This window comes from Delphinapterus leucas, chromosome 11, assembly GCF_059928025.1.
Source record: "Delphinapterus leucas isolate spDelLeu-1000000601 "Yukka" chromosome 11, BTC_Dleu_Yukka2, whole genome shotgun sequence".
NCBI lineage: Eukaryota > Metazoa > Chordata > Mammalia > Artiodactyla > Monodontidae > Delphinapterus > Delphinapterus leucas.
In genome coordinates, this window is record NC_143139.1 from 60,547,422 (window position 1) to 60,564,198 (window position 16,777).

The 16,777-nt window shown below is 34.3% G+C and overlaps 1 protein-coding gene across 5 annotated transcripts in view; it reads right to left on the reverse strand.

Annotated features, from left to right (window-relative positions):
* Nucleotides 1-2,531: 2,531 nt before the first annotated feature.
* Nucleotides 2,532-16,777, reverse strand: part of NAP1L1 (nucleosome assembly protein 1 like 1) — a 32,518-nt gene continuing 18,272 nt past the window's right edge. For 3 of the 5 annotated variants that reach the window (XM_089921056.1, XM_089921055.1, XM_089921057.1), the window contains 11 exons: nt 11,594-11,735; nt 11,264-11,344; nt 10,400-10,528; nt 9,047-9,118; nt 8,087-8,226; nt 7,512-7,657; nt 7,399-7,418; nt 5,787-5,909; nt 4,993-5,022; nt 4,432-4,482; nt 2,532-3,421 (listed from right to left, as the gene is read on the reverse strand). In XM_089921056.1, coding sequence (XP_089777182.1) covers nt 3,386-3,421; nt 4,432-4,482; nt 4,993-5,022; nt 5,787-5,909; nt 7,399-7,418; nt 7,512-7,657; nt 8,087-8,226; nt 9,047-9,118; nt 10,400-10,528; nt 11,264-11,344; nt 11,594-11,735 — 970 coding nt within the window. In that variant the 3' untranslated portion in view covers nt 2,532-3,385. The remainder of the gene's footprint in view (nt 3,422-4,431; nt 4,483-4,992; nt 5,023-5,786; nt 5,910-7,398; nt 7,419-7,511; nt 7,658-8,086; nt 8,227-9,046; nt 9,119-10,399; nt 10,529-11,263; nt 11,345-11,593; nt 11,736-16,777) is intronic. The other 2 variants (XM_022559870.2, XM_022559872.3) reach the window with 2 other exon arrangements.

The window sequence follows — 16,777 nt, forward strand, 5'->3', positions numbered from 1 at the left end:
TATAATGTATGCTTCTTCTAAACTATCCATTAATTCTGTACATTTAAATAACATTTGGCTTGACTTAAATAGTCAAAAATATAAAGGCTAAAATTTTTATAAGACTAACTCATAAAAAAGGACTCAAATTCTAAACCAAGCCCTAAAACCAAGCAAAGAATATTTGAATATTAAATAGTTTAATACTTCTGCATGGTACAATAAGGTTTTCACAATGATTCAGTTTTATTTTTATTTTCAATGATGGGAATGGCCTACAACTCAGATAACCCACAAATTCACTGTCTTACAAGCAGCAGTAATATACAGTTAATTCAGTTATCTTAAGGGCCTTATCAAATACACCAATGAATACCATAACCCGTTCACAGAATAATTAAAATGTTTCTGTCGAAGCTAATGTGTCCTTTTAAGGTTTACGTGTTGTTATTAAATGTGTTAAAAAGGAAACAGAGGTAGAATCCCACGTTTTAAAGCACTACTCTGTAAGCCAATTCCACACAATTAAGACATTTTTATGTCACATAAATACTAATACAGCTTCAGTGAACTAGATAAAATAACGTTCAGAGATCCATGTTAATCTAAAAACCAATCAATTTATGGAACTGTTGTTCTCTGCTTATAACCATATTTGAATAAAAAAAAATTTAAGCATTACTTTACAGGTGATCATATGGGATTTTACCATTTCTAGAGAGAAAAAGAGAATTTCTTGGTAGTCACTGCCTGGGCTAGAGAATACTATAAACTGAAAATGTAAAGACAAAATTCGAAGGGCCTCAAAAACGTCTATAGTTAACTCAGAGTATAATCTGTAGAACTAGGGAATTCCTTTCTGTCTAGTCTTCCAATAACAAACACGATTTAGCAGAGCTTGGGAGGTTGCTCTTAAAATGACACATTTTACAGGCCATCATTGGCCTAAGCATTGAATAGCCTACTCAAAACATCTCTACTCTCCACTCTTTCAAAAAAAAAAAAAAAAAAAAAAAGTATATACTCATTCTTTTTAAAAACCACCCAAAATATCACCAGTACATTTTATAAAATTAAATGCAGTTTTATTAAGGATTTCAAATTACATATGTCAAATTTCTAGAATGGAATAGAACCATTTTGAAACTGGAACGATGGCATAGATGAACACTGATATCCCTTGAAACGCCAACTTTATTTAAAAAAACAATTCCTCTGCAAACCATATTCCCCCTTATATAACAAGATGAAATGGTATCTACCTCTTCACTTTGGCAACAGCTATTTCCTAAAGGAATAAAAAAAAAAAAGTAGTGATTTTTCTACTTCTTTAAGTTCATTAAAAATGGGATTCTATCTTTAGATTAAAAATTTTAAGTTCAGAAAAAGCTGTGTTCAGGTGAGCTATGGGTACAAAAGAAAAAAAAAAGTCACAGAATGTCTAATCAAAACAACCAAAATCATTTTGAAAATAAAGAGGAAAAACAGGTGTTTTCATGGCATTTTCCCCGTTCCCCCCCTATAAGCTACTGCAATTGGTTAAGGATTTCCAGTAGTTAATTAAAATCTCAGGAGAGGAACGAAGGACAGTACTATACAAAGAACACAATGTGTTTACATTCCAAGACCTTAATACTAAATTTTTAAAACAGAAGCTCTATCACCTCTAAAAAGGAACGCAATGTAATTTTATTAATATAGAAGGAACTCTAAGGCCTTCCTATAATTACAACCCAATTAGTCCATCCTCACTGTCAAAGCTTTAAAGTTCATCCCCAAAAGTAACAGTAATTAGCCTGAGGTATTTTAAACGTGGCTCTACAGTCTAATTTAATGGCATTTCCCCCCCTCTAAAAATGGTCTTATTTCTACTTTAGCCCCATGATATCTGCAGTATTTACTACAATATGGTCATAATTAAAAGAGCTGGAAAAAAAATTCTTGGACCTTTTCAAACAGTTGCTCGTCCATCCACTTCTATTAAAATAGGAGCCACACAAAGATCTGCAAGGGTTGCCTGACCGGATCCAGAATAAAGGTCCTTAATCTTTGTTTTCCAGTTTAACTATCAGACCTTGGTATAAATAAAATGCCGAATATCACATACTTGTGGTACAAATAGGTCCAAACTTTTGAGCTCTTGATGAGACTGAGAAACGTTTCATAAAATTTAACTTAATATGCCTTAACACATCTGTGAGGTAGTTAAGTAAACAGTACTACCCATTTTAATAGATAGTAAAACAAAAGGCGTGGGTAAATGACACACTCACACTTTAAGGAATAAGAATTGGAATTAACTGTAGAGGCTTGGGGCCTGTTGTCTAGTTCTGACCAAAGGAAATAAAATTTACCCTTTTAATCTTTCTATTAAAAACATTAAATCATTTAAGATTTTGTTTTCTTTTTTAATACTCTCTCATTAGTAGATGTAGTACCTCTTCCAAAGTTGGCACCCTTTTCAATAATGCGGTAAACTGGGTACATAATTTAAGCTAGGCCTCTGCTTCTACCTGAACTAGTACAAAATTAAGACATTATCTCTGGAGAACTAAAATTATATTTGACATTTTTATTTTAGGCTGCAAAAACAAAAACGAGCAAACAAACAACAAAAAACTTGAAATAGGCTTGTCAAATGATGTAAATTCATCCTTTCCAGGGAAGCAGAAGGTAGACCCTACCACAAAGAAAAGATGCTTAGTTAATGGAGGTTAAATTTTAAAAGTACAGTTAAAATAAAAATAATGAGACTTAACTTCTGAAAATACTAGGTTTTATTCACCTCCCTGTGGTAACCAATAACCATACTATTAGTTAATAAGATTTCTTTATAGTAACTGTCACCTGAAATACAAAAATCCATTAACAATCTTAAGTTATCAGGTGTGGTCTTACTGGAAATTCTTAACCATATACTTGTCTTGACAAGTATTGTTTTTTAAATGATGAATTGTCTTAGTACAAGTCACCGTATTTCTGTAACAAAGTAATGAAAGGCACAGCTAGTGCAAGCGAACTTAAACCCATTCAACTACCCGCTGAAAAAATACTTTGGTTCTTCAGGAAAAAAATTAGCAAGACAAAAGATCTGGTTCATTTCACAGTTCTGTTCATTTTCATAACTGTAATCTAGTAGTTACAAGATAAAAATACTCCAGGAAGAACCAAATATGTAGCAATGAACAAACATGCGTGAGAGAATTTGTGCATTCAATGTATCTGGCAGAAAAACTAGTTAAAATGCTAAGTAGAACAAATTTGGTCTTTAAAATATCAGTTCCTTTCCTTTAAAAATAAACTTGAGTCTACCAAGAAAATACAAAAACATAAGGCTGTAAGTAAATAATAGTTGTGTTTAGGCTATTACAGTGCAGGTTATCCTCAAGGCCACATACATCCTGCTTCACTGCTGCTTGCACTCTGCTGGGTTTTGATCCTTCTGTTAAAGGAAAACAACAAGTCAATCTATCTTTTTCTACCTGCTTCAGTTTATTTTTCAATAGTAGTTAACTATCTTAATTATCACATTATCTCACTGTTCTGTCAAAATTTCTGCCAAATTAAAAAAAATAAATGATGGCAAATTATTTATTCAAATATTATCAAGTCACAAAAATGCTAAAAAATAAAAGCCCCAATTTTACATTGTAGAATGAACTCCATAAAGTGAACACATTAAGCTATCATCTTAAAATAGCCAAGCAATTTGTTAAGTCATATTACCAATTATTTTTGCCTTTTAATAGATCAGTTATTCTAAAATACTAATTCCATTCATATTTAGCTGTTAACCCCAATTCATACCTATTAGAATATTTGATTTTTTTTAACTACCCTCTGTTACCTGCTCACTAGGTTAAAGTATCTTCTGGATATTTTTACAGCACAAGCAAATGAATAAATACATTAAAGAGAAACCAGAAGTTCCAAATGAATTCTGATAACATACTAAGCATTCTGTGGGAGATAAAGTCCACATGACAACTTCCCAGGAATAAGAAACTGGGACTCTCAGATATGGAGCAAAGAGATGACTGGGAGAACCTAGGAGTATTGCTCCCCTATTCTTGTGCACTCCCGCATTCAGATGATTTAAAAACTGACCTATTATAAGCTTTCCTTTGGGGAGAAAACAACCTAAAGAACACAAGCAATAAGTAATTTTAAGTGCTTCTAAAAAAAAACATTAAAAAAAAATGCCCAAGATAATGTGCCATTAAAATAGAACCTAGGGTTATTTCGCCTGAAAGTAGGAAAAATAAAGGTCAGAACCAAAAATAAACGTTTCTTAGGAAAGGTGCATTGAAATTACATGTACTATTGAAATGCCAGTGAGGAGAGATTTATTAAAGACTTTAATAGACTAAAATAAACTTTACATTAAGAAACACTAACTCATATTTAACCTGCCTTAAATTTAACAGAAAAAGCAGCACTAATTTTGCTCACCTTTGGGTCATAGTCTGGATCATTTTCCTCATCTCCTTCTTCTTCCCCTTCCTATATTAAAGTTCAAAATGCATCCATGAAGTAGGTACATAATAGGAAGAAACGGCTCATAATGTGGGGAGAATTTAATACAAATTACTCTATAAGTCAACAGATTTTCATGATTACAGAGTTTGGTGACAATGCAATTTAATTTGAAAGCTTCTAATATGAAAGATTTCCCAACACAACTTGAGACATCCAGACAGGTTTTATTGAAAAGATTTACTGCAGCCAACGTTGAAAAAGTTTACTGCAGCTTTTGACTTCTTCAAAGAGCTGATAACCCTGCAGCAGAACAGAATTATTTGAAATAAAAAAAATGTTCTGAGTTTTGCAATTTATTTATTGAAACCTCATACATACATTGTTTGGCTGTAGAATTCTAAAACCGTATTTTTTTCCAAAAACGTTTTTATCCCATATCACAGAGTAATGATTTATAGCAAAGGAATACATAAGTCACTCAATTTGCTTCTCAATGTGTTAAACAGAATTATTTGCTCATTTGGTAAACATTACCTCATCCGCTTCTTCACCTTCTTCATCATACTAAAAAAGGGGAAAAAAGGAGACATTTGAATGACACTAACAAACATCTGAAAGTAGCATTTAGTTAATATCCACCATTGTATCCCCTAATATCTAAAGAGAGGAAAAAATACATCCCCTATAGTGACTGATTATAAATTAAAACAAGGACAATAGCTTCAGGAATCACCCAGCTCAGTGCCATTATCTAAACCTGACACTTTAAAAAATTAAAATAAAGAACACAGTACAATCATGGATGAAGTATGATCAGATAACTATGACTGTAAATATTACTTGCCTGTACAAAAAGGACCTAAAGTCTATGTGAATGATTGCCATTTAACAAGAAAGATATACAAAATATTTGAGAGCAGCCTAATTTTACCTTAATCGTTACTTAATATTCCTATGGATAAAAATTCCATGCTTCCTAATAAAGATTTTTATCAGTAGTAGAAAATGTACAAGGTTACGTTTTGTTTGGTCAAAGATGTGTAATGGATTTACAACACTAACCCAACATAGTGAAGTTTTACTACTTCAGAGAAAGTAGCCTTCCTAATAGCAGGAAAATAAAAACTACAATAAATGAACCCAAAGATCCTAAAAGGACCTACTTAATTCAAGGAGGTTATCTAAAAGGACATAAGTAATCAGCCTAATTTTGAATTATTCTGCCTTGCTAAATTTTTAACAATTGCATCTATTCACTAAACCTCTCACCGATTCTGACTATCACACCCTCACCAAACGATTTCACTGCTGGATTCAAATTCACTCACATCATCCTCATCATCTTCAATGGCTTCTCCAGTAAAGTATAACACCGATCTTGGGATTATGCGCTCACGTAAAAAGTGACCAATTTCAAAGTCCGCAGCAAGGATAGCTTCAGCATCATCATCCTGTTAAAGAAAAATAAAAGCACAGAATTTAATAACTTATTTAATTTGGCATATGCGAGACTTGGATTTAAATCATATGCAGAAACTCTCAACTTCACTTTTAACTTTAAACTTTTAAAATTATCTTACATGTGCATGATCAAATAGTCTCTACATATGCCCTAGGTTTACAGGTTTTTAATAAAAATAAGTTAGCAGGCCAGTATACATACTGGTTATCGCTTAAGTTTTCTCTAGCTTAAAAGTTACAAAAGCAACTTTGCTATATGACTACAACTTTCTTTTTAAAATATTAATTACTGAAAACACCAACCGGAATAACAGTAAGAAAGAATCTCAGGCTTTTCCAAATAACATTATGTATATGGCACATAAGACCAGAGAAGATCATTTCACACTTCCTAAAAGACAGCATCCAAGCGTCTGTGTAATGCCAAGTGAGATACTGTCCTACTTGATAAAGACCAAGTCAATCTAAGATTTCTACTTAATGGCAAAGTACAGCACAGAAATGCTGTTGATATTATTCAAAATTAAAATCATTCTATGATACTAAAGTTCTAGTTCTGTGATACTAAACACTGAGTAACTATTCTGTGAATTCCTGAATGTTTATTTTGATTCATCAACATAATCCACTCTAACAACAACAACAATAAAACACCAAAGGGTCGTGGGGGAAGACTTTGAAGGAAAGGATTCTAATCACAGGCAGAGGTGTTCTATCCATAACTCAAGATTGTTTTGGTACCATCAATATTTCGTAACAGACTTAAGCCAAATTCAAAACTGAACTAGCCTACCTTGCCTGTGTAGATTTCTTTAAGGCTGTTCCTCATTCCTGGCTGTGTGCTAGGCACATTTCAGTTTTCGGCTATATGACCACATATATAAAGCCAAATTTCCATCGGAATAATAACCACACAAAGAACTCTTAAGTACAATCTGGTTAGTGTTTAGTAAATAGTATAAATGATTTAATACATTCTATTTTCAATAAGGAAGAAAACTAGTCTTGAAAACTTGAATCCCTCACAGCAGTATTCGCAAGTCTCAGAAGAAAGGACTCTCTTTAGCCTTTCACCATTTCTCAGTAGAAGCACCAAAAGCTTTTTTTTTTTTTTGCGGTACGCGGGCCTCTCACTGCTGTGGCCTCTCCTGTTGCGGAGCACAGGCTCTGGACCTGCAGGCTCAGCGGCCATGGCTCAGAGGCCCAGCTGCTCCGCGGCATGTGGGATCCTCCCGGACCGGGGCACAAACCCGCATCCCCTGCATCGGCAGGCGGACTCTCAACCACTGTGCCACCAGGGAAGCCTCAAAAGCATTTTAAATGGAGTAATTTTTCATATGCGTAAAGGTCTTCCTCTATGCATTGCAAGCCTCAGAACAAAATACTAGTAGCAACTATTCTACTCCCTACATTTAAGAACCAGTCCTTTAATTTCATATTTAGTAAACAATTCAACAAATAAATAACAATTCAGCTTACCAGATCTCCACTCTCAGGAACTGCAAAATTGAGAAAAGAAATTCAAATGAACAAAAAGTAAACAAAGCTTACAATAAAACAACCATAAATACCCAAAGTAAAACACTATTTACCTTCAGGAGGGGCAAAAAAATTAAAGAAAGAGTCATTAGAAACTGTTTTGGTCACAGTACGAACTGTCCCACGTCCCTTGTGTTTCTGCTTCTTCTTAATGGTTTTCAAAGTGACATTCTTCCCTTTTTTCCAATCTATCTGGCACCTTCCAAAACAAAGGGGAGAGATGGTCTATCACAATTAACACATTACTTTCAATTGCTAGGAAAGATGAGATTTTTCTAATTAAATTTCTATTTAATTTCAAATTTAGAGGGGAAATTGTGCTGCTTTTTGTAGCAGTACAAAGAGAAAATTTTTATTTCTAAACAAACTTTTTCAATAAATATATTTACAATTACCACAAACTCACAATAAATTTAAATGTACACTCCTTTGGAAAAATATCTGTAATGGTCTATGGAGAATTCTAGGAAAATGAATAAGCCCTTCTCAGCAAACGTTTTACTGAAATGTTTGGAGGTAAAAATGTATGTGTGTACTAAGCAGACACACTAGAAGATACCAAATATCACAAATCATAAGTAAAGCAAAAGCACATATAACGCTGTTAAAGTAATAAAATTAAACTTACCCTGTACAACCCATAATTTCTGGTCCATCAAAAGAAAAAGGATCAGAATCATCTGGTTCTGACCTCATCCTATATGTCTTTGTCAACACTTCATTTGTGAAATATTCATTGGGTTCAAAGTGAAATTCTAAGACAAAACTCTTAAAAAAAAAAAAAGAAAAAGCATAAAAAGTAATTAAATTCCTACATGATAAATTTCAATGCTTCAGTAAATAAAGCTTAATCTATGATTTTTATAAACATATAAAATCTTAAGTGACAAAGTCCTACTCTGGGAAAGAAAGGGTCAGATAAATCCCGAAGTATCTTAAAAGCAAAATGTGGCACAAAATAAACTGAATAAAACTTAGTTCAGCTAACACTACTATTTAGTAACATGTTTATGACATAGGTTAGGTACAGCTGAATAAACTGACCACCCCCCCACCCCCCCATCTCCACAGAGAGGACTTTAAACCTTAGACTAGAACCTAGCTTGACAGAGAAAAAGCCCAACCGTATCACATGTAATATAAGAACTAATAGCCTACAGAGCCTTTGCCCATGCTTTACATAATAGTGATGGTTTTGGAGAGAAGCCATTGGCTGATCTTTCATAATGGGGAAGTGGGAGCCCTCTAACATTTTTGTTTTACTTAATTCCCAGACACATGTCTTTTAATACAGAATAAGCATTTTCTTATTCATGTTCCTTTGCTATTATTTTTATATACATTTTTAATCTAGGATCAAAAATTGACTATATTTCAAAAATAGTTTACAGAGGGAGGAAAAGGAATAAATACTGCATCACAACTGTCAACGTCCAAACATTTATTTCCTACCATCAATTAAGTATCAGTTTTAATTTCTTCCCACTCCCATGTCTAACCCTTGAATGTCACCCTTCTTTAGAAAGTTCCATTTATCTACTTGAAAACAGCTAATGCTACAAAATTGAAAATATTTCAAAATTTTTACCATAGGCTGACCAGCATCTGAGAACTTCACTTTAATATCTTTCAAGTGCTTCAGAATAGGTTCATCATGTTCCTTCAAATTAAAAAAAAAATTAATTTGATAAAAATAAAAAAAATTAAAATGAGTATCTGAATGGCATACTAGTGTTCTGTTATTAGACAATAAGCACTTAACTGACAGACATTTTATTGTTCAGTTTTATGTACTATTATGAACCATAAAGACTTAATTCTCCAGGTTATGCCTTATAGTGAAGCTAGTTTACTTAGTTCTACCTTCTATCACCATTGGCTGAAAAAAGGTGACTAAATAGAGAACTACATCATTATATAGACTGAATGGGCTGAAAAGTTCAAAATCAAGTCTAAATAATTCATGTTTGATTTAAAAATGTTTCCAGACCTGGACTTCCCTGGCGGTCCAGTGGCTAAGACTCTGCGCTTCCACTGGAGGGGGCACGGGTTCGATCCCTGGTCGGGGAACTAAAGATGCATATACCATACATGTCGTGTGGTGCAGCCAAAAATATTTAAAAAAAAAAAGCTTCCCCAATCATTAATTGCTGCCTTTTCCAGCTGCTTGTTCCTTTTCTACTTTGCTAAAAAGTAGAAATGCAGTAAGCAGTCATTGTTCTGAGACAGTTTCTTTTTCTTGACATCAACGTCCAACAATCACAATACAAGGTAGCAAGTACTACAATGCAGATGATAGCGGCTCAAGAAATGATTCAGATTAGGAGAGGCAAAGTTTCCCAGAGAAGGTGACATCTGTGTCAGTTTCCCAGGGAAAATGACAATTGTTAAAATAGGTAAATATTTTTACAGTATTCTTTTAAAATACAAATGTCCCTTGGAGTAGTTGTTTCAGACTGAAAAGGTCTCTGGGGTAGGACAACTGAAACTCCCCCATCCTACCACCACACTCCACATCTAAAAACAGAAGGCACAGGGATATATGAGAAAGCATCATACAGTGAGATAAGCAATTACCAAAGGGACTATTTCATTATCTAATTTTTGAAAACAAATTATAATTTATTTGATTACATTAATCAAAGCTGCAATTTTCCTTCTACCAATAACAGCTCTTTCAAAACAAAGCAATCATGGGAATTCCCTTGCGGTCCAGTGGTTAGGACTCCTCGCTTTCACTACCAAGGGCCCGGGTTCGATCCCTGATCGGGGAACTAAGATCCCACAAGCCGTATGGCGTGGCATGGGCCCTCTCCAAAAAAAAAAAGAAGAAAGCAATCATTCTATAAAAATCAATAATAAAGAGACTAGTCATCAGAGCCATTTAAACTTCAAAGGTTTACCCTTTGAGGTAAACTGGTGTTTTTATGAATAAAATTACCTGAACCATATCACTGAGCAAGTCAACATTCTTAAAAACGGTCAACCAAAATTCAGGAATTCCTTTGGGGTCTTCTTTTTCTTCATCCTTTTTCTCATCTTCAATCTTGGTCTTTTCTTTTAGTTCCTCCTTAATAAAAGACAGCATTCATCATTACTGGATACCCAGATTAGACATCTTGATAAAATTTTTCACATCCCCTTAACTTGCATGCAGTGGCAGAGAACCCAACAAACCCTCAATAACTAATTTCAACATTTAGCCAAAGAAGTTCTAGTCTAATTGTGTAAACACTGCTGTTACCCATACCAGACCTTACTTCCATAATATTTCTACTACCATACCCCTTCCAAAAAGAAAGCCACTAGGACCATGAGCTGTAGGAAAAAAAATTCAGCTTCATGGGAGAGAAGAGGAAAAAAAAATAAGACTTAAGCACAGTAAAGAGGAAAAGCAAAAGAAATATAAACCCTGTCCATTGCCTCACCCATTGGTGTTCTTAATCAAAATATATTCTCTTAATCACCAATGTTAAAACATCAATGCTGGAGAAACAGGTCATGTAACAGAGCACTGGATTTGTATCACAGCTCTGCCATCTATAAGTTGTGGGCAGGACATTTAGAGACCTCCATTTGCACTTTAAAAAATGGGAACAATCCTTTTGTATGTCATCATGAAGTTCAAACGAAAAGTTTATATGAATCTATAAACTTTAAATGCTATAAAAATGCAAGGAAAAGGTGAATTTGGGTACAGGTGGAGTTGGGCTAACAGTGGATCATCTGCACTCACTATCCATCTCACAATAAAAATAATTATTTCCAAGGTATAAAAACACACTAAATTAAAGTTAATACCAACCGAAATTTCATCTTCCTCATCTGGTTTCCATTCACATTCTTCTTCTGTAGGTTCATAAATGGCATTAATGATCTCAAATCGCTAAAATGATTAAAAACAAAAATTTACATAAAAACACTGGCATCGAAGCTAAAAACTAGATGTCCCTCATTAAGAATGCTTAAAGATTTAATTAATTCATACAACTTGAATTGCTATTATTGATAGTTCTCCCAAATTCCTCTAATAACCATTTTGCTGACAGTTCTAACAAAAGTTTGTTTATATTTCCAGAGCTTTATCTTCTTCTTGAATTTTACATTAAAAAAACAAAGTATTAGAAAGCATTACCTTATCAAATAGAGGTTGATAGAGAACAGCATACTTTCTTTCAAGATCATGAACTTCCTCATAGAACTTGGCTTCTATCTGTGCACATTTAACTTGAAGGTTTTTGAGAGCATTCACGCGTCTTTTAACTACCCTAGGCAAGCTGAAAGGTTAGAAAGCACCAGTTATATAGCATCACAGTAAAACCCAAGTAACACTTCTTTTAGCATACTGAAATTGCAGCATAAAAGTTAGTAACAGCTTTCCTATTTGAAGCAAAAGGTACATTCAAAGTAATTAAAATTCAAGAGATATAAATACACAGACCTCTTGACCATAAAACATTTCAAAAGAGGAAATTTAACCAGGTACAGTAAATTGATAAGAAAATGTAAACCGTATCACCAACCCTAAATCTTTCATTGTAATTAAGTTCAGCACTGGGCTCGTCAGTGCTGGCATCTCAGTTGTAAAATGCAGTCTAAAAGTTAAAAAGTCACGGACTGGGCTTCCCTGGTGGCGCAGTGGTTGAGAGTCCGCCTGCCGATACAGGGGAAACGGGTTCGTGCCCCGGTCTGGGAAGATCCCACGTGCCGCGGAGCTGCTAGGCCCGTAAGGCATGGCCGCTGAGCCTGCGTGTCTGGAGCCTGTGCTCCGCAACGGGAGAGGCCACAACAGTGAGAGGCCCACGTACCGCAAAAAAAAAAAAAAAAAAAGTCATGGACTAACCATCCTAACAATAACCTGAATAATTTTTAAAAATATGTACAATTGAGGGAATTCCCTGGAGGGCCAGCTGTTAGGACTCCGAGCTCCCACTACAGGGGGCACAGCTTCAATCCTTGGTCAGAGAACTAAAATCCCACAAGTAGCGCAGCACAGCCAAATTAAATAAATAAATTAATAAAATAAAATATGTACAGCTGACACTTGAAACACAAGTTTGAACTGCATGGGTCTACTTATATGCAGGTATTTTTCAATAGTAAATACTAGAGTACTACACAGTCTGTGCTTGGCTGAATCCATGGATGGAGGAATCGCAGACACAGGGGGATGACTACTGATTAACTCCTGTGTTATTCAAGGGTCAACTGCATATCCACCTGTGTCAATTATTAGGGGAAAGAAGGGGAACATATGTGTTTTTGGAAAAAGAATGGTATCCTACACCGTTATTTTCTTTTTAGTCTCAGTATTTAATTTGGAATTTGAAATTACATTAAATAAGTATGTAAAATTTTATGAAGAGGGGAGGTAGATTTTTAAATAACAGCTTTTCTAAGATATAATTCATATACAATTCACTATAGAGCATAGATTTTTTTAAAGGTTATACACACCTAGTTTATGAGCCCCTCAAAAAATGATTAAAATTATGAATCCCTCTACCACCCAAAAAATGTTCACACTCAAAAGTTCCCTAAGTTCAGGGAATCTGTACAACAGATCCAAAATCCAGGTTAGAATTTCCTGCCATACACAGATTAGTGTAAAGCAAATTAATTCTCTACTTAACCACTTTAGTTAAGGTAATCAGAAAACAAACAAAAACAAAAACCTAAAATACAAACTCTTAATTCTTACAATTAAAATTAAAATGTTGTCAGGGTGGTGAAATAGCTTGGTCAGCTAGCCTCCCTGCAACTCCACATCTCAAAAAAAAAAAATCAACCCTGGAAACTTTAGAACCATGAAGCAAACAACTATTTCTCACACACTCACACACACCATCACACCATGAGCAATTTCTGAGTAAGACTGAAGGTTGTCTTTAACTGATACAGACAGGGTGAGCTGCAACTTGGAAGGCAGGGATGGGGGTAGGTGGGTGGTGGTGACCAGAGTGGGCAGCAGTGAGGACAAGGTGGAAGAAAGCTTTTTGCAGAAAAGTTTTAAAGTTCTACACTTGCCTTCAACACTCACTGCCTGTCCCCTTCACCCTTCACAGAGCCCAGTGCCATTGCTCCTAGGATAACATGAAGAGTTGATGAAAGCTGGACTGGCTCAGAGCCCGTAAGCACTCACTCTTCCACCTCCTCCAATCCCGGAACAATGGATTACAACCAAAGGAGACTGGCTCCTCCCAAAGCAGCCAAGAAAATTGCCTGTAATTGTCAGCCAAGTCTGAGTCTGAGGTGACTGGAGCTCTCCTTAGGCTCAACCAGTCCCCTTTCTCTTTCGCCATGAGACTGTTACAGACAGAAGTCTAATCTTCATTCCTCCCTTAATACTCATTACTAGAGTAACTGATATCGCCCAGTGTGCTGGAGCTATAAGGCCAAAATAACTAGACACTTGAAGAGTACTATGAAAGAATGAAATAGTTAGCATCTGAAGCATTATTAAACAAAGGATTTAATCAAGAATGTAAATACATTTAAAGCGTTGAAGAAAGATACATCTTAACTCTGAAACAAGACCAAGAAAGCTAAAACAAGGTGGGAATATTAAGTATGAAAAATACAGTTAACTAAAGTAACCAAAAATTGGACAAACAAGGTATGTTCAACTGAAGAAAAAATCCATGAGGTTTAAAACCTCTTCAGAAAGGCAGCAGGAAAGACAGACAGAAAAGCTATGAAACATGGAGGCACTGGTGCCAAATGAAACAATAGCTGAAAAAGAGAAGGGAGGTGGATATCTGAGGAAATGAGGGTAATGAATTTCTCAGTTACAGAAACATGAAAGCCCTTATTCGAACCACTAGACACGTTAATAAGATTGATGACTATCAAAGAAAAAAGAAAATTCTAAAGATATCCAATGAAAAAAGCAAACAACCTACAAAGGAAAAGGTTCAGAGGGATATTGGGTTTCAAAGAGAACACTGCAGACAAGAAAAACTGAAGTGAATTTTTAAGATATTTAAGAACTTTGAACTTAAAATTTTCAGATATGAAGGCAAAATAAAAACTGTATAAGGTATATGAGGCTTTAGGAAGTATGCCACAGATATTATATTCATGAAAAATAATTTTGAGGAAGTAAAAAAAAACCCAGATGCTATATAACATATGGGTGAATCAAAAATATCTTGATAAATTTTACTGTTGCCTTGAAAGAAAAAAAAAAAGAGGCCTAGAGGAAGTATATTATTGGTGAATTTAACAGATCAATAGGGGTAAATAAACTGAGATATTAGGTTATGATCCATTTTACCGTAATAACAAAAAACAAAATGCATTAACTTTGAAACCAGCAGAAGACAACTTGATCTTTTCAATGGAAAACAGAAAAGGAGAAAAAAGTACCATAAATTAGATAATAAGAAAAGAGAAGAGCAATTAACTCCAAAACAATACCACTTCTAAGAAATGTAAAGAGTTTGAAATTACTAATAAAGAAGAACACGATCATACTAGAGTAAGATACAAGGATGGAAAAAGACACGCCAGATAAATAAAAACCAAAACAAAGCTGGAGCAGCTATCTTAGTATCAGACAAAACAAAATCTATGACACAATCTACAACTGACAGAATTATAGGATGAGAAAGATAAATTAAGAAGATTTTTTTATACATTCATCCCAAAAACTGTTAGATCAAGCAGTCAATCAATACGCAAAAATAAAGAGAATCTGAACAATACAACTAATATGCCTAAGCTATTGATTTCGGCATATAAATTTTCATACTTATTCACACAGCATTTATAAAAAGTTTTATGGCTGTAAAAGAGACACATTAATTTTTTTTAATTAAATGAACTAAGCAGGCAATTAAGAAACTGGGAAGGGAATAGAGCAAACCCACATAAGGAAATAACATTAAAGCCAGAAAAAAGAAGCAATAACAAAAAAATGCAAATGGAAAACCAAAACATTAAGATTGAGACAACTGGCAAAACTAATGCAGATACAAAATACAGAATATGAAAGGGAAAAATCAGATTTTTAAAAATATGAATTATACACTAATCAATTTGAAACCTAGATAAAACACATACAGTTTTAGGAGAACATAAAACTCCACAATTGGCACAAGAGAAATTGAAGAGGTCAGTTAGTATGTTATAAAAAAAGAAAAAAAAGAAGAAAAAGGATAAATTCCCCAGGACCTCTAGCTGCCAAATCCCAAAGGCCCAAGTCAATTTTTAGAAGAGTTCCACCAACTGTTCAAGGAATTCCTATCTTATACAAGTTGTTCCAGAAAACAAAGAAAAAAGTAAAAGCAATCTTGTTCATTTCTAGGCAGTTGAAATCTTGACTCTAAAACCAGGGATAGAGTGAGAGAGAGAGAGAGAGAGAGAGAGAGAGAGAGAGAGAGAGAGAGAGTGTGTGTGTGTGTGTGTGTGTGTGTGTGTGTACAGGCACACACAAGCTCTTTTCACTAATAAATAAGGACCCCAAATAAAATATTAACTACCCAACTAAGGTTTCCAAAACCATATTTAATATACAATTAGTAGATTCAAAGAAAAAGTCAAAAGACTATCTGAATTGATAAAGGAAAAAAGGTCATAATAAATCACAAACAGACACATTAATGAAGAGATTACATACTCATTCCTGGTTAAGATAAGAAATAAGACAAGGATGCCCATTTTTAATGCTAATGTTTAACACAGTATTGAAAGTCCTGGCCAATGTTACAAAGAAAGAAAAATAAACATGCAGTGTGGTGTAATGTGGAAGATTAGAGTTAAAACTGCCACTTGCAGATAAGATCTTTGGGGCTATGTGAGAAATAACAGAACAAATTACTATACAGTAAGAGTAGCAAGGTTTCTGGACACAAGATCAACTTTAAAAAAATAATAATCAGTAGTACTCCTTTATCAAGAACAGCCAACCAGAAAATACAACAAAAAACACTATTCACAACAGCAACACAAATATAGAGGAATTAACCAAGAAGAAAACTTTGTAATAAAAGATACAGAATATGATCTGAATAAATACAAGGATATGGATGAGACAATCTAATACTAAAAAGATATTGGAATTCTTAAGAGAATTCTAGTTTTTTGTTATTTTGAGGGTTTTTGTTTTTTTAAGAGAACCCTGATAAACTTACTCTCAACCATACATGGGATAAAGGGCTACAGATGGTAAGATCAACCTTAAAAGTGTGTTTCATGGTGGATGAGGGGTGGTAGAAGAAAGCAACTCACCCTGCCAGATATTAAGACATACTATAAAGCCAGAGTAATTAAGTGGGACAATGACAAAAGAACAAGAAAAAAACCAATGAAAAAGAGT